The 25,088-nt window shown below is 40.2% G+C and overlaps 1 protein-coding gene across 3 annotated transcripts in view; it reads left to right on the top strand.

Annotated features, from left to right (window-relative positions):
• Nucleotides 1-18,362, top strand: part of syk (spleen tyrosine kinase) — a 41,377-nt gene extending 23,015 nt beyond the window's left edge. For all 3 annotated transcript variants that reach the window (XM_055024867.1, XM_055024868.1, XM_055024866.1), the window contains 7 exons: nucleotides 1,479-1,530; nucleotides 3,458-3,617; nucleotides 12,678-12,887; nucleotides 15,121-15,310; nucleotides 15,755-15,895; nucleotides 17,038-17,150; nucleotides 17,310-18,362. In XM_055024867.1, coding sequence (XP_054880842.1) covers nucleotides 1,479-1,530; nucleotides 3,458-3,617; nucleotides 12,678-12,887; nucleotides 15,121-15,310; nucleotides 15,755-15,895; nucleotides 17,038-17,150; nucleotides 17,310-17,382 — 939 coding nt within the window. In that variant the 3' untranslated portion in view covers nucleotides 17,383-18,362. The remainder of the gene's footprint in view (nucleotides 1-1,478; nucleotides 1,531-3,457; nucleotides 3,618-12,677; nucleotides 12,888-15,120; nucleotides 15,311-15,754; nucleotides 15,896-17,037; nucleotides 17,151-17,309) is intronic.
• Nucleotides 18,363-25,088: the final 6,726 nt, after the last annotated feature.

Below are 25,088 nucleotides of genomic sequence, written 5' to 3'. Positions count from 1 at the left end.
ACTCCCGGGCCCGGCGACCCTCGCCGCATGTCTTCCCCCCCCTCCTTGCCCTCCCTCCTGTCAGTCTACTGTCAAAAAATGCTAGCCACTTGCAACACTAAAAACTCTTAAAAAAGGACATAGTAAAGATATAAAACAGATACCCATAATGCTCATGGGTGGAGCTTCAGGGGGGCTGGAAGGGCAGCGTACCCCTATGAGGGAGTCGCTCTAGAGGTTATATAGCTTTCCCACTCAAGTTTAAGTCATGGTTTCTAAAAATTTGCAAGACTGACTGATTTTGGTGATGTAGTGACTATAAAATATTGAATAAAATGTGGTGCTGCATGACTGGCTTCATTTTCACTCTGTTGACACAGAAATTCACATGCGGTTCCAGGTGCATTTTTTATCACCAACCTTCCACCAATGTCCTCATCAGTCACTTGGCAACGAATTGGAGACTAGATGGAGCATTTTTTTCATGAACTAAGTTAACACGAGTGGCACTTCAATATAAGCATAAAAGTGGAATGGCAAAGCGAAAGGAAAGCAAAAAGGAGAAACCCGGACAAACCAAGTTACAAAAGCTGGACACACATTTTGTTCATCTCTGGACATGAGCTGGACTTTTTTGTTGGCAGCGCAGCCAACTTTATTTAACCGAGCTGAATGAATCAATGTTCCGTAGTCTGTTCTATTTCTCTTTCTTTTTTTGGCATTTATTGAACAGTAAATCAACAGGATGGAGAGAGAGGGGGAAGAAATGCAGCAAATGCTTCGAGATCAGGAACCGAATACAGGATAATGACATCTATCCTGAGATAGATGTCATAAATCAAATTTTCAACACGCACCTAGATAGAATGTCAAAATAAAACAGATTTATAAGTTAGGAGCAAAAAGTTATTTTTCATGCCATTATAAAGCAAACAAAAATCTAGAGGTGCGCGAGGCGCCACAACAACCAGCAAGGTTAACATGGGGTTGGGTACGCCGCGCACTGCCACTAATCCTGTCCAACGCATCATCCATGAATCGAGCTTCAGCAGTTGGTAGCTGTTCCAAAGTGGATGTCAAAATTATTCAATCATTATTCATGGAGATGAGCGACTTTGAATTTGTGTTGTTTCATCATTTCTGACCAGGTAGCCTGATGTTCTTGTTGTTCTCTTGATTTGTTATTCTTCATATTCGTTTGATGGATTTCAAAAGGAGATAGTGGCTCTTCATGCAATGGAAGCTTGTAAGCCCTGCTGTTGCTGGCATGTATGTCTATGTTGTAAAATGATGTCATCATGAGCTTTGTTATCTGGGTATTAAGAGCCTGGTTATTAGCACTGCCTGCAGCCTGACTGATTTGTTCCACCAATGATAACGCTCACAATATTTTAATTCCAAAAAAGCCTATTTTTTTTATTTACAGATTTCTTTTCAACCTAGCACTTTGAAAAGTCACTGATTTCCACATTCTATTCTCTTCCTATGTTCAAAAACAGAGTCGTAGACCACAATTGAGCAACACGGACCTGAATCCCTATGAAACCAAAGGTAAGCTCCGGAAATGCTCAGTTGAATTAAATTCAGTGCCAATTCACAAAACATATTTAAGAAAATTTTCTGAAAAGAAATTAATTTTATCTAATCAGAAAGAGACATTACAATTCAACAATGCAATCAACATGACTGCAGTTCATTATTCAAATTTGTTAAAAAATTTGAATAATAAACATGCACACATTCATCAGCATCTGAATGTGTGTGTGAAGTGGTGGATCACTGAATGTAGTGGGAAACAGTTGGAGTTCTCTGTACTTGATAAAGTGCTGCACTAGTACACGCAGTATTTTTTGTGTGGTTTTTGGAACTGACGTTTCACCACCATCATCCCTCCCTTCCCCACCGTCCAGCCATGATGTGTGCTGCACTCGTCTTGAGCATTGTGCTAAGACTGGGGCAGGGTTAAGAAACCCAGGAGATTGCATTAGGCCACTGACTTACAGCAATCACTCATCCTGGATGAGTGATCCGTTTAGAGAATGTGGCAATCTCTCCTACTGAACATAGTGACAGTGAAAAGGAAATGTTCCCCTGAACATGAAAAAACCTCAAGTAGAATGTTTCGGTCCGTAGATAAGCTCTTAAGCAGAACATTTATGGGATTTTTTACAGTTACAATTTATTTTCATCAAAGTAAGAAATGAATGAGCCAGTTTTGGGTACAGGACATTTTCAGTTCTGGCAATACTGCAAAGGTGAAATAAAAAAAAGTTAGGAAAGTTTGTTGCATTATTAACTAAATAGTTTTTTTTAGAAGTTCTAGTCTAAAGTGAAAAGCCCTCTATTTTGTTGAGTTTAAAAGCCACAGTATAAATTCAAAACATGCCTGTGATCTATCCAATATGGGACAATTGTGGCCACGGTGGCAGGAGTTTGTCCTGTAATTGGTAGGTTGTTTTTCGATATCTGTTCTGTCTCCCTCCATTGTTGTGTCCTTAGTTAAGACACTTCAACAGAAAAACAGATCATGCACATTCGACTGTGGCTCACACCGTTGACCTCCTAACATTGGCTGGTGGCTTTAGTTCATGTTACTGTGACAACCAAAAGTTATAGTTTTTCAATCTTCACCTCACTCAAATTGCTTTTGGCCTTGGTGAAATTGTTAATCATTAAATAAGATGATCTGCTCATTTAAACAAACACTGACATTAAAGAGGTGTTTTGTATTCATGGGTAAATGTGGGCATGTAGAAGGAAGAGCCTGAGGTGGGTCCTGTTTTGGTACAGCTGTGAGTTATAAAGGCAAATGTCTTGCTGATATGCATATGCACGGTTTATAAATCTGGATTTGTCTATTTATTCAGAAAACCATGATTAATTACACCATTTTTGGGCATATGTACATTTTAGTATCCATCTGCAGTCCTTCATAAATGAGACCCCAGAACACATCACATATTAGTTTGATTTTCACATCTTGTGCTTTTTAAAGTCTCTTTTAGTTATAACTATTTTACAAGATGTCTTTAAAGTGAGCATTAGTGGTACAGCAAAGAATGAACCATCTCCATAAATACAGTGCCATATTATTTGAGAATAAAGGCAGATTATTTCTTACATGTTGCCCTTAATATTATTTATATATTATGACTTTGACATATAATGTCACATTTATTGTAGGGTTAGAGTAGCCTTAGAATAAATGTAAAAAAAATGGGGTAAATTTGGGTTTAATAGTTCAGTTTTTCCCCACATGAGAATAATTTCCCTTTTAATCTACACTTAAAGGTGAGATTTAAGTGTAGATTAATAATTCAAACATTTCTTAATTTAAATTGTTTGACTTTCTTTGAAATATGTGAAGTTACTCTGATGGATGAGATGACACTTATCAAAGGTATAAAAATCTGACTTGTTTTAATACGTTAGAGAGCTGTTTCAGCCTTTTTAGAGCTGTTTCCATTTGAATTTTCAGAGGCAATGCCAATGGACACAGAGGTATATGAAAGTCCTTATGCAGATCCTGATGAACTGAAGAGCTCCACCGTGGATCGGAAACAGCTTTTCTTGGAGGATGGAGAATTGGGCTCAGGAAACTTTGGCACTGTCATGAAAGGAATCTACCAGATGAGAAAGTATGACACAGTACTTTGATACAAACAACAGCACTCCATCAGTCTATTTATTCAGAAAACCAGGATTAATTACAACCTTCATATATCCACAAAATGTTCAGTCAGCACGAATCATTCACTGAAATGAAAAGTCATGGAAATTGTACAAAACCCTCATTGATCCAAATCAAGGTAACTTTCTCAGTTTTGTCACAAAACTGAGGCAAATTTATGAAAGTTAAATCAATCAATCAAATTTTTATCTCTAGCACATTTCAGCAACAATGCATTTCAAAGTGCTTTACATCAAAAATACAGTCATGCAACATAGAATCAACAATTGAAACATTACATTTAGTCAAATGCTGCAATTAATTTCTTAATCTGTTATGTTTCAAAAGCAACTCCAAACAAGCGGGTGTTTAGTCTAAATTTAAAGGCTCTGTGTTTCAGTGCAGTTTTCTTTGCACAGAAACAAACTTTCAGAAAACTTCAGTTTTCTGGAAGTTTGTTCCTGATTTGTGGTGCATAGAAGCTGAATGCTGTGATAGGTATTTTCTTAACCTAAATAAAAAGAACCACAGACATTTATTTCGATCGATTATTTTGCAAAAGACGAAGACATAGCAAAGCCACTTCTCTAAGCATCTCTCCAATGTGTTCTGAAACTCTGCAACAAAGCTTGTCTTTTATTAACACAAAGCAGGAGTGAGGGGGGCTGGTGCTGACAACAAAAATAGGAGAACAGAAACTATATTCTAAACACAGACAGTTTTACGATTAAGGAGTATCTCAGTCTAAAGAGAATTAAGACCATCTGTTAAAGGTTAAGGAATGGTTAGCTATGCCTCACATGAACTTTAACAAATTAAACCTTTAAATGAACTATGATCTAGTAACATGACTAATGTAAGACTGGTAACACAAGATAATTATTTTAACATGCTGCTTCTCCTCTCTTGGTTCTGGTTCTGGGGATAAAAAGCAGAACCAGAACCAGAACCTGAGAGTCTGGAAGGTTGATACAACAACAGCAGATCTTTGATGTATTATGGTGCTAAACCGTTCAGTGATTTATAAACTAACAACAGTATTTTAAAATCTATTCTTTGAGCTACAGGGAGCCAGTGGAGGGACTTTAAAACTGCTGTTATGTCTCTATCTTCCTGGTTTTAGTGAGAACAGGAGCAGCAGCTTCTGGATCAGCTGCAGCTGGAGGATTGATTTGTTGGACAGGCCTGTGAAGACGCTGTTACAATAATCAATGCGACTAAAGATAAACACATGGATGAGTTTCTCTAGATCTGGCTGAGACATTAGTCCTCTAATCCTGGAGATGTTCTTCAGGTGATAGAAGGCTGACTTTGTAACTGTCTTTATGTGGCTCGCAAGGTTCAGGTCTGAGTCCATCACTACTCCAGGTTTCGGGCTGATCGCTAGTTTTTAGTTGTAATAACTGAAGCTGTGCATTGACTACCATAGATCTACTACTAGATCTATATCTCTAGATCTATAGCTCTAGATCTAAAGCTCTAGATTTATAGCTATAGATCTATATCTCTAGATTTATAGCTCTAGATCTATAGCTCTAGATCTATAGCTCTAGATCTATAGCTCTAGATCTATAGCTCTAGATCTATAGCTCTAGATTTATAGCTCTAGATCTATAGCTCTAGATCGTTCCTCTTTAGGTCCAAAAATAATGACTTCAGTTTTGTTTCTGTTCAGCTGGAGAAAGTTTTGGCACATCCACACATTTATCTGTTCAGTGGTTCAGAGTCACCTGGTGACATACTAATGTAGAGCTGTGTATCATCAGTGTAGTTATGGTAGATAATCTTATTCCTTTTATTACCTTGTGAATGGGAGAATATAAATATTGAATAAGAGTGGTCCTAGGTTTGAGGCTTTCTCCATACATATAAAGGCTTTGTGTGGGTGTGTGGTTTTCTACAAAAATGAAGAAATACAAATTAGAAGAACTTGCAGGTAAATACTTGCACAATAAACCTAACTGTCCAAAAGTGAATAAACTTGTTTAAATATTACTATAAACTAGCAGCTGGTTAATATCTATGAGAATATAAATAATAATCAAGCCTGCTAATCATAGCGTTACATGATAACACATACAAGAGCAATAAGCAAATAGTAACACAAATAACAGCTTCATCTAATTAACCAAGATCAATAGCTTAATGCTAAACGGCTAACTTTTAGCTCTTAACAATACAAGTAAACCACAACAAACAACCATAATATTCAACGGGACAGAGTACAATGCAGCTCTTAGGCATTTATTAAACCCAACTAAACCAACAGCAGTATTACTAACCCTTTCAGGGGATGCACACGGTAGAAAAGAGAAATAAACGAAGCTGCCTTGAGAGCCTGCCTTGTTTATAGATTAATGCTCAGATCTATAAACAAGATGTAGCAAATATTAACGTGAAGCCACCCAGTGGCTGAAATAAAATATCTAAAACACCTTGATAAAGAAAAACTAAACAACAGGGCTGAAAACAAATAATTAACTGTCTTTCGTACAATTCTTAGAAACTGCTCCAGAATGATCTGTTCAGATATTTCTTGCATAGTAGATTTATCAGGTTTAATCCATCTTAAAAACAAGTCTTTCAATCGCACATAAAGTTCACGTGGCGTCTCACCTGCTTCAAACTTCAGTCATCTCAAGCGTCAACGATAAGTGTCTGCAGTGATTTCATATTTTGTCAGAATTGCTTCTTTCACTTTATCATAATTCTCCGAGTCAACCATAGCCTATTAAAACATAGGCTATGTGAAGAGATAGCCTATTAAAACATAGGCTATGTGAAGAGATAGCCTATTAAAACATAGGCTATGTGAAGAGATAGCCTATTAAAACATAGGCTATGTGAAGAGATAGCCTATTAAAACATAGGCTATGTGAAGAGATAGCCTATTAAAACATAGGCTATGTGAAGAGATAGCCTATTAAAACATAGGCTATGTGAAGAGATAGCCTATTAAAACATAGGCTATGTGAAGAGATAGCCTATTAAAACATAGGCTATGTGAAGAGATAGCCTATTAAAACATAGGCTATGTGAAGAGATAGCCTATTAAAACATAGGCTATGTGAAGAGATAGCCTATTAAAACATAGGCTATGTGGGCCTTGCCAGTCAGCAGAGGGACAAAAGGAACCATCTCGAATTCACACAGCATCAATTATAACTCATTTCACAGGTGAAATTACAGCCTTAAATAGTCCCAGATGTGATAGAGCAAACAATCTTTAATTCACAGGGGGATCTCACTTCACCCATCTCTACCTATTTACATAAAATATCTTTTAGTAAATATAAACATCCACTTACTTTTTATAAATATTTTATGTTTTATCCTTACATCACACTGAAACACCATGAAAACCCATAAACAATCCCCCCCACACTTTTCAATGGCCTCTCCCGGAACCTAAAAATGGTGTCTGGACCCCCGAGGCAATATTTGTCCAACCACCCTGGAGAGGACACAGAAAAGACATGTGAGTCACTTCATGTTAGTACTCCACACTTAGCAGATTATGCACAAACATTAGCTCAGTTTTACCCACCAGTAGCTCATTGCTCTAAGTAAGAATTATCCCCCCTTCACAGGAAAACGCCTCACTGCTCAAACAGAAGCAGCTGTGCAGAGCCCAGAACAAAAGGCCTTAGCTAAAAATTAATTATTCAATTAATTTTTTGTAATTATTGAGTAATTACTAAGAATACTCAATAAATTCAATTAAAACTTCTTGTGTGTAAATTATTTATGTGATCTATTCTTACAGTGCAGTGCTAAATAAAGTGCTTGTTAATAAAGTGCAAAAAGTGCTTTTAAAGTGCTACCTAGTAACTTGAGTAAAATAGCCCCAGTAATGAAGATCTCTTCATGACAAAGACCAGGACAAAATATGTAGCACAAATATGAAGTTGAATGTATGGCTTTCAAATATTTTTATGAATGAAAATTTAAAGTATGGGATGCATTTGTATTCAACCCACTTGATAAATAAAATGGCCTGTGAGTAATTTACACAGGCTGGGGTCATTACAGGACATACAGGCCTCAGCGGTTTATTAATGGACTTTTGTGAACGAACAGCATCATGAAGAACAGAGCAGGCAGCTAAGGGACACGACTGAGAAGTTCTCAACAGTGACAGAGTTAGCGGTAGTATACTAAACTGTGTCATGGATAACTCTGTTTTAAATTATATGGTCAAACCTTTTGAGTTTCCTTCCACAAAGTTATCACATTCATTTGCTGGAGTTCTGGCTCATTCTCTGACAGCTCATTGAAGGGAGACAATTCATAGCATTCTAGTTTAATAAATTGAACTAAGATATGATGCAATACATACAAGTTTTAGTTGATGAGGTCTTGTAGCTTTATTTGTAAATTGTAAGCCAATTCAGTAAGAGGTATTTGTTCATTACTAGCTTTTATGAAGTATAAATATGATGCTACCATGGAAACCCATTCCATGAAGCTGTCTGTTCTTGAGCTAATCTGAAGGCCACATGAAGTTTGGAGGTCTGCAGTGATTGACCTCTTCACACCATGTGCTTCAGCATCCACTGACCCCGTCTGGCCACTTCATGGCTGAGTTGCTGTCCTTCCAAACACTTCCAGTTTCTTATAATACAGTTGACTGTGGAATATTTAGGAGCGAGGAAATTTCACAACTGGATTTATTACACACATGGCATCCTATCACAGTTCCACACTGGAATTCACCGAGCTCCTAAAAGTGACCCCTTCTTTCATAAATGTTTGTAAAAACAGTCTGCTTAATTTTGTATACCTGTCGCCATGGAAGTGATTGGAATAGCAATAATTTGGATGGGTGACCAAATACTTTTGGCAAAATAGTGTACATGTAATAAAATATTTCAGAAAAGTTATTTTATTTCAGTCTCCAAATTCACAAAAACCATGTTATACAGATTAAATACACACAAACTAGGTCATAAAATGTGGTGAAAGTGGTGAGGCAGGACGCAGTGACCCAGGTTGAAATGAAAATGATGATTTAATATTGAAAAATCCAAAATGACACAGTCCAAAACACAATCCAAGATAAGTCCAACAGCCAGGCAGCATGGCTGAGTGGAAGCCAGGGCTCAACACCTGTAGCAACTGGAGACACAGGTGGGATTAAATACACAGAGGGTAATCACAGAAATGAGACACTGAACTGATTCTGTAATGAATCAGTTCATGATGGATTCATTTCGAGGCACAGCCAGGGTGTTGAGGTGGTACAGTTTGGTTCAAGAATTCAAGGATTTTTTATTGTCATACCACCTTCACTTGTTTGTGGTACAAAATTCGGACTCAGATTGCGAAATTTAATATATAGATAAAAAACAAGAAATTATTGTGATTTATAGATATTTCTATTTAAGAAAGTGTGTGTATAAATAATTTATGAGATGAAGCTGAGTTAGATGGTGGGGTTCAGCAGTCTGATGGCTGAAGGGAAGAAACAGTTCCTCAGCCTGGTGGTTTTGCTCTGAATGTTTCTCAGCCTCTTGCCTGAGAAACATTAAACATTAAGGTCCATGCGATACTGCAGAGTCGCGTCAACCACCACAACCCTACAACATCCAGAGCCTTAAGAAACTCTGGGCGTATCTCATCCACCCTTGGGGCCCTGCCACCGAGGAGCTTTTTAACCACCTAGGTGACCTCATGCCCAGAGATTGGAGAGCCCAACCCAGAGTCCCCAGGCTCAGCTTCCTCAATGGAAGGCATGTCAGTGGGATTGAGGAGGTCTTCGAAGTATTCTGCCCACTGGCCCGCAACGTCCCAAGTCAAGGTCAGCAGCACACCACCCCCACTGTAAACAGTGTTGGTGCTACACTGCTTCCCCATCCTGAGACGCAGGATGGGGAGTCGTCTAGATTCTGGCCCACCATTGAGAGGCCATAGAGTCTTCCTCCATGGCCTCTCCGAACTCCTCCCATGCCCGAGTTTTTGCCTCAGTAACCACTCCAGCCACTTCGCCTGCTGGTACCCATCAGCTGCTTTCAGAGTCCCACAGGCCAAAAAGGCCCAATAGGACTCCTTCTTCAGCCTGACAGCATCCCTCACTGAAGGTGTCCACCAACGGGTTCGAGGGTTGCTGCCACGACAGGCACCGACAACCTTGCAACCACAGCTCCGATAAGCTGCCTCAACAATGGAGGCACGGAACATGGTCCACTCGGACTCAATGTCCCACACCTCCTCCGGAATGTGTTCGAAGCTCTGCCGGAGATGGGAGTTAAAGCTCCGTCTCACAGGGGACTCCGCCAGACGTTCCCAGCAGACCTTCACAAGACGTTTGGTCCTGCCAGGTCTGACTGGCATCCTCCCCCACCACCGGAGCCAACTCACCACCAGGTAGTGGTCAGTGGACAACTCCGCACCTCTCTTTATCTGAGTGTCCAAAACATACGGCCGCAGATCCGATGAAACGATGACAAAATCGATCATCGAACTGCGGCCAAGGGTGTCCTGGTGCCAAGTGCACATATGGACACCTTTATGCCTGAACATGGTATTCGTTATGGACAATCCATGACAAGCACAGAAGTCCAACAACAGAACACCACTCGAGTTCAGATTGGGGGGAGCGTTCCTCCCAATCACATCCCTCCAGGTCTCACTGTCATTGCCCACGTGAGCGTTGAAGTCCCCCAGGAGAACGAGGGGACTCCTAGGGACCCCAGAAGGGGCACTCTCCAGTACCACCTCTAAGGACTCCAATAAGGGTGGGTAGGGTGAACTGTCATTCAGCCCGTAAACACAAACGACAGTCAGAACCCCAGTGAACGAGGCTACCCTCTTGTTCACTGGGGTAAACCCCAAAGTACAGGTGCCAAGATGGGGAGCAACAAGTATGCCCACCCCTGCCCGACGCCTCTCACCGTGGGCAACTCCAGAGTGGAAGTACATCCAGCCCCTCTCAAGGAGACTGGTTCCAGAACCAAAGCCATGCGTTGAGGTGAGACCGACTATTTCTAGCCGGAACCTCTCAGCCTTACACACCAGCTCCGGCTCCTTCCCCACCAGAGAGGTGACATTCCATGTCCCAAGAGCCAGCTTCTGCAACCAAGGATCGGACCGCCAGGACCCTGTCCATCGGCCACCACCCGTCACACACTGCACCCGACCCCTTTGACCCCTCTCATAGGTGGTGGGCCTGTGGGTAAAAGCCCGGCCACCAGGCACTCGCCAACGTGCCCCACCTCCAGTAGTAATAATAACAATAATACGCTTTATTTCAGCAGACTCGTGGTCCACAAAGACATGATACCCAACAACACATGCAAAATAAAAATAAATGTCATACAAGATTTGCTTGCCAATGTTTCCATAGAGCCGACTGGTAACTTAGCGCACTGACAGAAGGATGTGAAAACATTACAGTAAGACTGTTCATGGAGCTCCACAAATGACACATAAACTAACCCTAACCCTATATCAAATTTCTCATGAGTGCCTGGAATGTTTTGACTTGTGCATTACAAAACATCTCACTTGCACTGCTGAACCTGGTTTCTTAAGCAGAATTCTTAGGGACTCAACCTTATGCTTCTGCATGCCACCTTTTATTCATTTACACCACAAAGGAGCCGCATACAATGATGTACAGTAAGCTTTGAACAAACTTATTTTTGCCTTATCAGTGCACATATGATATCAGTGCACAAATTTCCTCCCAAGAATGTGTTGAATGTACAACATGCAACACTGAGCTGGTCTCTGATGTAGTGACCCAGATATTTAGTGTTTGAACAAACATTTAACTTTTTCACCGACAGAAAATAATCAGGGAAACAAAGTTGTTTGTCTGCTCTAGTCCTACATACTAAAACAACTGTTTTCTTAGCATTATACTGCACATCATATCTCAACCATTAATCAGAGCAGATATTCAATAACTGCTAAAAACGTGCTCTGGTGGGTGAGAGGACAGAGCATACATAAAGTGATTCACCAGAGTATTACCAATCATACAGGTAATTCATTTCTTTTGACTGGTCATCCATGTAGAAGTTAAACAGGGTAGGTGAAAGATACACACCACTACTCACACCAAAAGATGTTATTACCCCATTTTGAATGGTTTGAATGCCAGTAAGCTAAAATTTGTATAATACCTGGAACACCTCTCTGTTATTTGACTAAGTTCAAATCACTACAAGTGACGCCTTTAGGGGTGCCTTTTTAAGGGTTACACAGGCACCCCTACAAGTGCCTGATCAAGGGCCTCAGAGGGGTCAATGAACCCAATTAACACAGATTAATTTTTTCTGCGATATGGTTTTGCTGCCTCTTTCAGGCTATAAATACAGAAATCAGTTCCCAACCCGGCTTTGAAACCAAATTGATTATCTGTTGCACTAATGAACTGATTAAGATGACCAAGAAAGATTTTTTCTAACACTTTAGATATCACACTAGCTAAAGATATTGGTCTGTAGTTATGAAAGCAATTGTCACCACTAATTATATTTTCCAGGCATGGCAAAAAGGAAATTCCTAAAAAAGGAGTGGTTGTCCTGATTAGGTCCATAAATGTTGATCAAAGTGATCTAGGCTTCTATTGTTCTATAAGTTCATATAGAATATTGAACTTGAATGCTTTGTTATATTTAAAATCCATAAATAATCAGCAATCCTGGGTTGTATTAATGATCTGTATGTCAGAACAAAAACCCCAAAAAATTTTTTTGAACGACACTAATGATAATCCCTGGAAAAAGGCTTTCATGAAAATGTTTTCTCTAACTCTGTCTGTGAAGATACTCAACATGGAAGTCTTTGTTGAATTAAATATTTCCTGAACTGCTGATGAAATTGATCAGTAGATATGAATGCAACCTTGTCAATTATTGAATAGAGCTTCACATTGTATGTCAGAACTATATTATGTAGTGCATTGAAATATTATATATTAGATTTTTTTTGTTGCATGTTGTCTGAAATAATTAATTTGCTCTTATCTTTTAGGTGATGTGAAACAAAACATTCTAAGGTTAACCTTTCTGTGTTTTAGAACACAGAAACCAGTTGCTGTTAAAATTCTGAAGAATGATGATAACAACCCGTCGGTGCGTGAGGAAATGTTGCGAGAAGCAAATGTCATGCAGCAGCTGGACAATCCGTACATTGTTCGGATGATCGGTATCTGTGAGGCAGAAAACCTTATGCTTGTCATGGAACTGGCTGAACTGGGTCCACTGAACAAGTTCCTCCAGAAAAACAAGTATGTAATTCCCCCACAATAAAGGATATGCCTATTCCATTCTATGTAAAATTGTAGTTAGGGATTTTGTACTATTTATATTTATTCCACAAATTTACTAATCCAGAACAATTACCTTTAAAATGTAAAACAGTTCTGACCATTTTCAATAACTATTTCAAGAATCTAAATCGGTGAGTTACAACATTTAATTTTCCTTTGAGATTATGAAATTATTTTTGAATTTAAATTTGAACTTTTACATTAACATGTGTAGCTCTGGCGCATTGTTCTCAATGCGGTTTCTAACACTTGAAAATTGCCAAAAGATTCAAGGATTTTTATTGTCACAGCATTTTGCAATTGCTTTGTTGTTGTACAAAATTCAAACTCAGTTTCCCAGATCAAGAAGTCTAATGAATAAATAATGCAGGGTGTTTTTCCACTCTGGTGCTCAAGGAACACTGCTCTGCAGGATTTAGTCATCCCCTTGCTTCTGCACACGTGATTCAAATTGATGGCTGATTAACAAGGTTTTGCTGAATTACGATAATATGAATGGGGTGTGTTGAGGCATGGAAACATCTAAAACATGCAGGTCAGTGTACCTTCAAGACCAGGGTTGGAAAAAACTGGTCAATACTAGTTACAGTGCCTTGCAAAAGTATTCAGCCTCTTTGAACTTTTCAACCTTTTGTCGCTTTTCAGGCTTGAGTATAATCGAAAATCTGTGGAAAGAGCTGAAAACTGCTCTTTGTTCACAAGCGCTCTCCATCCAACCTAACTGAGCTCCAGCTGTTTTACAAGGCAGAATAGACTTTCAGTCTCTTGATGTGCAAAACTGATAGAGACAAAACCAAGTGACTTGTCGCTATAATCGCAGCAAAAGGTGGCGCTACAAAGTATAAATATTGCATAATATTGCAAGCCCCACTTTGCAGCTTTTTATTTGTTAAAAGTTTAAAATATCCAACACATTTTGTTCCACCTCATGATTGTGTTCCGCTTGCTGATTCTTCTCAAAATAATAAAAAATATTTTAGATCTTTATGTTTGAAGCCTGAAAAACAGCAAAAGCTTGAAAAGTTCAAGGAGGCCGAATACTTTTACTTTATGTTGGTAAATACTCCTAATTCTAAACAAATCTTTTTCCTTGTTTTCCTTTTTCTAGCAAATGTTCTGAAGGTTAACGTTCAATTTCTTGTGTTCATTCTATTGCTAAAACAAATTTCAGAAAATAAACAAAATAACGGAGTTTGACATTTTAAAAACTGCAACAGTTCAGTTTTATTGTGTTCCTAAAGTCATATTAGATTGCTAAATAATATTATAAATCTGTTTTTATTGTAGCTCTGACTGATGAAACTTTCAGCTTCAGAATACTCACCATTGATTACCGTATTTTCTGGAGTATAAGTCGCATTTTTGAGGGAAATTTATTTGATAAAATCCAACACCAAGAACAGACAGGTCATCTTGAAAGGCAATAAAAATAGAATAGAGGCTAACAGTACGATATGCTAACGTTACATGACAACAATAAACTGGGAACGTGCCTGGTATGTTAGCATAACATATTAAGAGTTATTCAAACAACTGTAGCATAAATAACATGCTAACATGTTAAGAAACCATCTGTTTTTCTCCAAATCACTAAACGCCATGAAATCTTCGTCCTCGATGTCGCTTGTAAACAACTGCTTACTCCGAAGATAGAACAGCACAGGCCTAGAGCGCCCTCTTGTGGTTTAGTGTGAAAATAATGTGATATTTTCCACTGATGTGTTCATTTCCACACATAAGACGTAAAAAAAAAAAACACATAAAAAAGTGCGACTATAAGTCTGGAAGATACGGTAATACATGACTATACATCTTCTGTAAATATAGCCGTAAATAGGTTTTAGCCATCTATTGTGTAAATATAGAGGTATTTACAGATACTGGATGAATCTCATCCACTAAAAGTGTCATATGACTATATTTTCAAACTGTCTGGCTGGTTCAAACTAGTTTCTGATTTTACCTGAAGCGTTCTTTTAACCTTACATTAACTTTCAGTACTTTAGATCCAAGCTGGACAAATTTCCCTTTTATCTTTGAATCTAGAGTGCTTCCTCCCCCTGCCCCCATTTTTTCCTCATATTGCGTTTTTGGATAGCATTGAAATTTGTTTTTTTTCTTTTTAAATGTCACTCCATGATTGGAGATTTATTTCCTATAACATTTTGGATAAATAATGATTTTTCCACAGAAACACATCAGTAAAGAACATCACAGAGCTGGTTCATCAGGTGTCTATGGGGATGAAATACCTAGAAGAGCATAACTTCGTTCATAGAGATCTTGCTGCCAGGAATGTACTGTTGGTCACACAGCACTATGCAAAAATCAGTGATTTTGGACTCTCGAAAGCTGTTGCAGAAGAGCAAAACTACTACAAGGTAATATGTCAAGATTCTAGGGTGTTTGGGTTTTTGGACGCATCTCTCTTTCTCTTTCTGTGTGTGTGTGCTCTGGAGGAGCACTAGGGTCCCCAGTTTGTTTAAACTGAAATAAAGCTTTCAACCCAGTTACTATTATTGGGGGCTTTATGGGTGTTTACTGTGTGTAGTTCAGAGTATTGGTAAAGGATGTGGGAGCAGGGAATCGTTTAGGTCTTACTTGATTATTATTATTATTACTATCAGAAATCTGTAGTCCAGACATTTTGGGTTAAAATATGATTGTTCTTTCTGAGTTGAAGTTTATTGTATTGGATAGATAATCCAGAAAATATTGTTAAGAAAGAGTAGTAAGATTTACTTATATAAAAGAAGTATACCAACAAGTTTGTCCACAGGTGTAACACAACTCAACACAAGTAATGTGTATGTTTTGTCTTTCAGGCCAAAGGTCATGGGAAATGGCCAGTGAAATGGTATGCTCCTGAATGTATAAACTACTTCAAATTTTCATCCAAAAGTGATGTCTGGAGCTTTGGTGTACTCATGTGGGAAGCATTTTCCTTTGGCCAAAAACCATATAAGGTAACTAAATAGAGTCAAGACATTTTAACGTCAACTTACGTATTTTCCGGACTGCAAGTCGCAGTTTTTTTCATAGTTTGGCGACTTATACTCCAGAGTGACTTATGTGTGGAAATTAACACATCACTATATCATATCATATTATTTTCACACTAAACCATAAGAGGGCGCTCTAGGCCTGTGTTATTCTACCTTTGGAGAATAACACAGGCCTCTGGGTTCTCTCCTCGATGTTGTTAAAAAGCGACATCGAGGACGAAGATTTCATAGTGTTTAGTGATTTGGAGATTCGCTGATTGCTTGGTAAACTTGTTAGCATGTTATTTATGATATAGTTATTTGAATAACTCTTAATATGTTATGTTAACATTCCAGGCAAGTTCTCAGTTTGTTATGCGTTGAGTAACGTCAGCATACCATACAATTATTCAGCCTGTTGTTGCCTCCATTGTATTTTTATTTTAAATTACCTATCAAGATGGCATGTTGGTGTTGGATTTTATCAAATAAAGTTTCCCCAAAAATGTGACTTATACTGCGGTGCGACTTGTATATGTATTGTTCTTCTTTATTTTGCATTTTATGGCTGGTGCGACTTATAGTCCAGAAAATACGGTAGCATATCCTGCTTGTTCACAGTAGTTTAGAGATGCAATGCTATGATCCTCAGAACATTTTCCCAGGGGTCACCAGGTTGAGATGTTTGGACACTCTAGAAGAAAGGGGGGCAACAACACATCAGTGTCAGATCAACTTCTGAACACAAAATCCATATTTTCCAAACAATCAAGTGAAGACAGAAAACCTGTTCTTGGTGCAAATAAAACATAAATGTATATTTATAAATAAATGATGTCTAAACATATATATGCTCAGCTGGTCTTTCAAAGATGCAGCCAATTACTTGGCAGAGGTGACTGTTGCACAATTCTACCATGTAAAGGGCAGTATTAGCAATCCACTAGTCAATATAATAATTTGTCTATCCTCGTTTATCTGTTGTTGAGGTTGCTATTTAGAAAATGGAAAGTTAATAAGCAAAACTGCAGAAGGAGTATATGTTTTATTATGTAATTTTTATCACTGTTCAAAAGCATTTCAGTTTGTATATGGTCACCTTTATTTTGAATCATCTTCTACAGGGAATGAAGGGAAATGATGTTATGCAGATGCTTGAGAGTGGAAAACGCATGGAGCCACCAGTGAACTGCCCAACAGAAATGTATGACCTCATGACAACTTGTTGGACATATAAGTAAGTCTCATATTGCAATACATTTCTGGCAGCAAGATCTCTATAAGTATGTGTCTTATAACTAAATTAGAATTAACCATATAACTATGACTCTTGGAGAAAGTATATATTAATTATCCACAAGTTTTCTTCAATTTCTGCTATTGTCTTTTCTTACAGGGTGGAAGAAAGACCTGGATTTGCTGTCGTTGAGCCAAGACTACGAGAATATTACTATGACATTGCACAGTGAAGTGATATATCTTTGTGACAGAATATATCAGAGTCGACATATCTTCTATTATTTGTATGACATTACTGCACCAGGCAGTAATGTCATACTGGCGTGGGCAACCACAGGCGTCGAGGTCTCCTGCAACCTTTAGATGTGTCTCTACGTCCACACAACTGAGTCAAATAATGAGGTCATTGGCTGGGCTGTAGTGCAGTCACCTCCTCAGTGATTCAGCTGTTTCATTGAAGTGTGTTGGACCAGAGAGACATGTAAGAGTGGCAGGACACTGACCCTCCAGGACCAGGATTGCCCACACCTGAACTCGGCTATAAAAAGTTTGGAAAAAGATGATTTGTCATTTATAAGCCATGTGAAGTAGAGATACTGTAATCTTGGTTTATTTAAAGCCAGAAATTTATTTAGTATTTTAGTAAATGTGCAGTTAAAAATGTGAGTGCTTGTATATCAAATTAGTTATCAGTATAACCCAGGATAACACCCTAAATTCTAAAATTGTCTCTGATTGATTCATTCTTGATGACAGAGAAAAGAACTACATAGGTTAAGACTGGGATAGACTTCAAGGCGTTGCATAAATGTATACTGAACAGGTGAATGTCGCTTTTATAGTAAAATTCTTTCTGTGACAAAAGATCAGAAATTTGGAAATTCTTACAGCATAACATTATGCATTCTTGACATATAATTTATAACTTATGTTTTTGTCTGACTTTGGCAATCTTCTGTAAATCACTGTTGCAAACAGCTTAAGACTTTAAATTATCTGTGTTTCCTTATGAAAAGTTTTGAAATGTAAATGAAAATATAATACAGTTTTAGTTTTATATTTATTACAGTGTGGGATTTTTTTTAGCATGACAGTAAACATTTGCTTTATTTTACATTGGGCTTGTCAGGGTTTCTATATTTATACTAATTCAATTACTGATTGTTAAACTGGAGAAAGAATAAAAATATTCAATTAAAAATTGTGAAAATGTCCAATTTTCTTATATAAAATCAGATAGAAATACTCATGTCATGTTGGATTTGAGTTTTTTCACCCACATGCAGGTTCAGACTTAAGGCTGGAAGATTTTTGATCCAATAATTTAACAGCAGATGTTGAATGTCATATTTTCCAGTTAGCCCTCTGGGATTGGGAGTAGCTGGCCGGCTCAGGTTCTGCTTGGAGAAGGGAGAGGCTAGTAGTGAGCGGGTTGAGGGAATCTTGATGGGAAATGGAGAGAATGGCTTACGGTTTTCTGATGGAGGGGAGCTGAGGGAGAGGAAAGGATCCAGGAGGTGCAGAGGCTCTGAGAGGGTAGCGGGGAAACGAGCGGCAGGCGGTAGTGTCCGGTTGGCAAGGAGCGGTCGCAGATGCAAGCTTGGCTGGACGTGGTTCCTGACTTGATCCTAACAGCTGCTCAGGATCTGTGAGATGGTAAAACAGGATTAACTTGATGACTCATAAAATTGACAGTGGCATGAACTTGAAGTTTGACTCTACCAACAGGTGGGATCACTGAGCGATGAATGACAGCTCCATCGCTTCTTAAGAATCCTGCAGCAGCTTGCTGGAATCCGCTTCAGGTGTGCCAGCCTGCCAGAACTCTCCCGCAGATACTGTCTATGGGAAGAGCACTCACACAAAAAGTGAAACCCAATAACCTAGAATTCTGTATTTCTGCAAGGTAGTCCAGTTGGACCTACCAGTGAACTACCCACGTATGACCTCATGACAACCTGTTGGACATATTGTTTTTCAGTAAAATATGTTAATTACCATATTTTCCAATACTGAAACAAATTTTTAAAACATTTCAAAAACATGTAGGATTCATTAAAGGGCAGCACTGTGGCGCAGTTGGAAGCACTGCTGCCTTGCAGCAAGAAGGTCTTGGGTTCAATTAGCGTCTTTCTGCCTGGAGTCTGAATGTTCTCCCTGTGCATGGTGGGTTCTCTCTGGGTTCTCTTTGGGTTCTCTCTGGGTTCTGTTTGGGTTCTCTTTGGGTTCTGTTTGGGTTCTCTTTGGGTTCTCTCTGGGTTCTCTTTGGGTTCTCTCTGGGTTCTGTTTGGGTTGTCTCTGGGTTCTCTTTGGGTTCTCTCTGGGTTCTGTTTGGGTTCTCTTTGGGTTCTCTCTGGGTTCTCTTTGGGTTCTCTCTGGGTTCTGTTTGGGTTCTCTTTGGGTTCTCTCTGGGTTCTCTTTGGGTTCTCTCTGGGTTCTCTTTGGGTTCTCTCTGGGTTCTCTCTGGGTTCTCTTTGGGTTCTCTCTGGGTTCTGTTTGGGTTCTCTTTGGGTTCTCTCTGGGTTCTGTTTGGGTTCTCTTTGGGTTCTCTCTGGGTTCTCTTTGGGTTCTCTCTGGGTTCTGTTTGGGTTCTCTTTGGGTTCTCTCTGGGTTCTGTTTGGGTTGTCTCTGGGTTCTCTTTGGGTTCTCTCTGGGTTCTGTTTGGGTTCTCTTTGGGTTCTCTCTGGGTTCTCTTTGGGTTCTCTCTGGGTTCTCTTTGGGTTCTCTCTGGGTTCTGTTTGGGTTCTCTTTGGGTTCTCTCTGGGTTCTCTTTGGGTTCTCTCTGGGTTCTCTTTGGGTTCTCTCTGGGTTCTCTTTGGGTTCTCTCTGGGTTCTCTCTGGGTTCTGTTTGGGTTCTCTTTGGGTTCTCTCTGGGTTCTCTTTGGGTTCTCTCTGGGTTCTCTCTGGGTTCTCTTTGGGTTCTCACTGGGTTCTCTCTGGGTACTCCAGCTTCCTCCCACAGTCCAAAAACATGACTGTCAGGTTAATTGGTCTCTCTGAATTCTCCCTAGGTGTGTGTGTGTGTGTGTGTGTGTGTGTGTGTGTGTGTGTGTGTGTGTGTGTGTGTGGTTGTTTGTACTGTCTGTCTCTGTGTTGCCCTGCAACAGACTGGCGACCTGTCCAGGATGACCCCACCTCTCACCCAGAATGCAGCTGGACATAAGCACCAGGACCTCCTGACCTCACTAGGGATAAGGGTTTAAGAAAATGGATGGACGGAGGATTCATTAAAACATTATTAAAAGATTTACAGATGGTCAGGTCTTGATGTTGAATAATCTTAATGATTTATCATGTCCATAAATTAATTAGCAAAACTGAACCTTGACTTTATTGTGCTGTTGTATGTCAGTTTGTTGACATTTCACAGGTTTATACTATAGAAGTGCTCAGTTGTTGCCATCTAGTGGCGGAATTTATGTACTACATTTAAGAGTGCCGTTTTGATGAGGTGATAACAAGCAGACGAAGCAGGAGAATTAAAGTCTGGTTTTCTCTCAGTAAATTTCGATTCAGTTGGTCTTTGAAAGCACTGTTGGTATGTATGACATTTTTCAATGGATATTTTGTCGACAAAGAATAATTTAACCATTTTATAAATGCAATACTTCTTTTGTGAGAACTTTTACAGCCTTGAGCTAAATTCTCTGGAGCACATTTATTGTGTCTTTAAGTGCCGTATTGCTTGCTACTGTGTATTATTTCTGAAAGTTTGTATGTTCATTTGTCAGTTTTACCCTAGAGTCCAACAGTAAAAAGTCAACGTAGACCCTCTGGTCTGTCTGGTCATTTAGGAGAGGAGTTTATCTGAATGTTGACTCAAACAAGGCGATGGAGGTTGAGGACATGACAGCCACAAATTAACAAATCAATGAAAAGCTACAATTCATCAGTAAAATATTCTCAGATGGTCATGTCTACCATCTAGAAATATATTCTTCCATATAAGGTGTGTAAAGAATACACACTCTGTGTGAAATAATCTATTTCTATGTATATTGGAAATGCTTTGTTATTAGAGAATAGAAAAGAACAGAATATACTTTATTGTCTCCTTCATAAAATGTTCATGGACTCAAGGCTATATATTTAATACAAGCAGCTTCTCAAAATTAATAAATGCATATAATACACATCAATGTACAATCTATTTCAAATTTTGATTCGAAATTTTGATGGAAGTGGTTACAAAAGAGCATGTAAAATAGTTCATTTTAGTAAATAAAAATAATGCTAACTACCATAACAACAACAATTATGAAATAATTAGACTTTACAGAGCTAAATAAATGAATATAAAATCCATAATCTGTAGAAGCTCTTCCTTTTTGTGTCTGTTGAGTTTTTAATAAGAATTACAGAAACTGTTGTGGTTGCTCAAGATAGGGATGACTTTCTCAGATCTCAGCAAGTAGACAAAGCATTTGATATGGTTTGATGCATCGTGTAACTGGAAAAATAATACTAAAAGAAAAATAAAATATGAAACCAGCGTGATGCTGGAGGCGTGAAAGCTCCTCACCAGGCTGATCCTGCATGATGAGGTCAGTGCTGGTTGTTAACCACTAAAGCTCCGGCCAACCAGCGCAGACAGAGCCGGGCGCTGGGCAGTGTGCTGGGATGAAAAGCTGCACAAAATTCTTTGTCCACAAAGATAAATTATTCTCACCTTTTGCTCAACGCATCTAAGAAAGCGCCACTACAAGTTCACACAAAGCTGCGCAACCAGAGCTAATGTGGTGGGGTTTAAACTCCTAACTTGATCAAAAACTCTGGAAAGAAACTTAATTCCTCACAGGGGGTTGATGTAAATATCCGTACAGGTCAGCCTGTGTCCAGTTTGAGCCAAATGCGTCTTTCTGACTGGGAGCTGACAGAGCCAGCTCAGATTTCTTTGCTAAACTGCTACAAATATGACAGATTGCGAGGGCATCACCTGAGCACAACCCTCTTCATGGTCTGGATGGTCAGGTCTGGACTCTTGCTGGGCCATTCCAAAGCCTCAAACTTATTCCAGTCAAGCAATTCCTTCTTGATTTAGATTTGTGCTTTGAATCATTGTCACACTGAAAGATAAAGTTCCTCTTCAGCTTTCTGAAGGAAGGCTGAAGGCTTTGTGCCAACAGTAGCTGGTATTTGGAACGATTCATAATTCTCTCCACCTTCATTAGGGTACTTCTGAAGTGGAACAGATTTTTTTTATATAGATTAAGATTTCTATCTGATCAAATGGACAAAAACACACAACTACATTATAAAGTTGTGATTTTCTTTTTTACAATAATATATGTATGTGGAATCTGAGCATTTTTAACTCTATTATGTTGCCCACACTGGACACCAGCAAAACAACGCGTTACTATAGGCAGACAAAAATACATTGTAATGCAGTTAATTTTTTTTCCTGGGCAAACAGGAAAAAAAATGGATAATAAAATGTATTATTTTATAATAAATGCTTCAGAGCATGCCAAGTGAAAAAAGTGACAAATCCACTGTAATGATTGTGTTATTAATTAAACTTCTATGTTCAGCGCCTGGACATCTGGCTCTTTCTGCGTCGGTTTGCAGCAGGCGGCATCACGGAGGCTCACCCGCTCTACGGCGCCTTCATGGCGCCGCTGGCCAGGTGAAGGTGGAACTGTGGCATATTGAGTCATTTTTAGCCTCATATTTAACATCACTGCCAACACAGCAGGTCTGGGCTTCATGAAACTGGACAGAATATAATTAAATGCCGTTGAATAAAATAATGCCAGAAATGTAAAGTTGATTGCAATTGATTACATTGGCAGAGCATGTTGTCAACTAACATCTAAAGTCAAACTATGAAGTAGCTTCAATCAAACCTAAAACTCTGCATATTCTTTTGTCGTTTATCTATTTTAGTGTTTAGTCAAAAGTGTTTAACTCAAACAGACACATTGTCAACATGAACCCTGTCCAGGTGCATCTTTGAGCTGGACCCGGAGGACGTCACCGCTCTCCGGCTGGCCAAGCAGGGCGAGCTCCCGACCAAGCAGGACGAGCTCCCGGGCCAGGGGGGCGAGCTCCCGACCAGAGGGACGAACTCCCGGCCAGAGGGACGAGCTCCCGGGCCAGGGGGGCGAGCTCCCGGCCAGAGGGACGAGCTCCCGGCCAGAGGGACGAGCTCCCGGGCCAGGGGGGCGAGCTCCCGACCAAGCAGGACGAGCTCCCAGCCAGAGGGACGAGCTCCCGGCCAGGGGGGCGAGCTCCCGGGCCAGGGGGGCGAGCTCCCGGGCCAGGGGGGCGAGCTCCCGGCCAAGAGGACGAGCTCCCGGCCAGAGGGACGAGCTCCCGGCCAGGGGGGCGAGCCCGGTGTCCCAGAAGGCGCTTGACTGACAGATCACCAGACGGGAGCTGGCACTGCACTGCCGGGGCGTGGAGGAGACGGCCAGGAGGATCAAGGCGCTCATCGATGAGCTGGACCGTGAGAGTTGGAAGGACACTCTGGGAGTGCCGCTGCTGGACCACGAGCGCATCCAGCAGTTCTGGCTGGACCAGCGGCAACACATCACCTGCATGTAGGACCCAGAGGGCTTCCCCCTCTACCTGAAGACAGGTGGTGTGGAGCTCTGCTGCTACCGCTGCGCTTGTGGCTCCACCTCCATGGAGTCCTTCCACCCCCACCTCAACCGCTTCATCCCAGGTAACTCATTAGCATTTTAATGTTTCTCTGCTTCTCTCCTGATCGTTTTAAATAGACCTGCAGGGACCAGCGCCAGTGCCTCACACTTCCAGGCCTACCTGCTGGAAGGCCTGATGCGCTTGAACCAGGACCGGATGGAGGAAGCGGTTGGGGGAGCCGCCCAGTTGAGGATCTACGGCAGCGTGGAGAGGGAGGCGCTGGACAGACTGAGCCGGAAGATCCTCAAGGCTCCATTGGATGAGCGCTACCAGCCTCCTGGAGCTGGTCAGAATGATCACCATTGACTCAGAAGGGTTGTGCAAAACTCTCACAAGACAAGCAATTATTCAGCTGAATAGCAAAGTGCAACAGTTTATTTATTAGTTTTGTTTTTATGTTCTCAGCTGTCAGTTACAGATACAAAAGCAGCACATTTGATTTAAAATACCACTTTTTAAATGTACTTTGTAAGTAAAAACTAGACTTCTTTCACACTGAAAGAGTTAAATGTAATGTTTTTTATGAAAATTTTATGCAAAGGTTTTTTGGCACAAAGGGCAGTGATGCCTGCTTCAAGGTTTAACCAAGTCGTATCTGAAAGTTTCCTTCAGTGCAGTGAATTACCTTTTCATTAATTTTATGCTTTCTGCCACTGCTGACTTGCATGGATGAATACTTATTTTGTTCCAATTCTGTTCTCTTGCAGGAGAACTCAACGGGATGGAGTATCTGTACAGCCAGTCCGGTCGCTCCCTGACTGTCGTGGTCGACCAGGAAGAAGAGGATCGGTTGGTGGAGAGTATGGAGGATGGGGAGGCGGCTGACGACGGCTTCGTAGAGGAGGAACCGGAGGACCTGACGCTTCCTGTCCTCTATGAGGCCCTCATCCCTGAGGACAGCAGCGTCTCCTTGGCCTCGCCCTCCTCTTCCTCAGGGCCGACCACATCATCAATCAATCAATCAATCAAATTTTATTTGTATAGCACATTTCAGCAAGGCATTTCAAAGTGCTTTACATCATAAACACAAGAACACAAAATCATGCAACATATAATAGACAATACATTGTTACATATTACATTTCAAAGACAATTCTAAACAGGTGTGTTTTTAATTGCGATCCAAGGAGCGTCTCTGCCACGGCCCCCCACCCAGACGGATGCAGCGCCCGCTCCTGCAGGGTCCTTTGGGTCAAGCAGTCCACTCCAGGTCCCGTGAGTAGATTACTCATGAGCTGCAGAGTGTCCCGGCCAAGAGGACACTCTGCAGTGCGTGTGTCCTCGTACG

Source organism: Poeciliopsis prolifica, unplaced genomic scaffold (assembly GCF_027474105.1).
Source record: "Poeciliopsis prolifica strain line A6 unplaced genomic scaffold, Auburn_PproV2 SCAFFOLD131, whole genome shotgun sequence".
Taxonomy (NCBI): domain Eukaryota; kingdom Metazoa; phylum Chordata; class Actinopteri; order Cyprinodontiformes; family Poeciliidae; genus Poeciliopsis; species Poeciliopsis prolifica.
The sequence above is the reverse complement of the archived record's forward strand: the minus strand, read 5'-3'. Positions and strand labels throughout refer to the sequence as shown.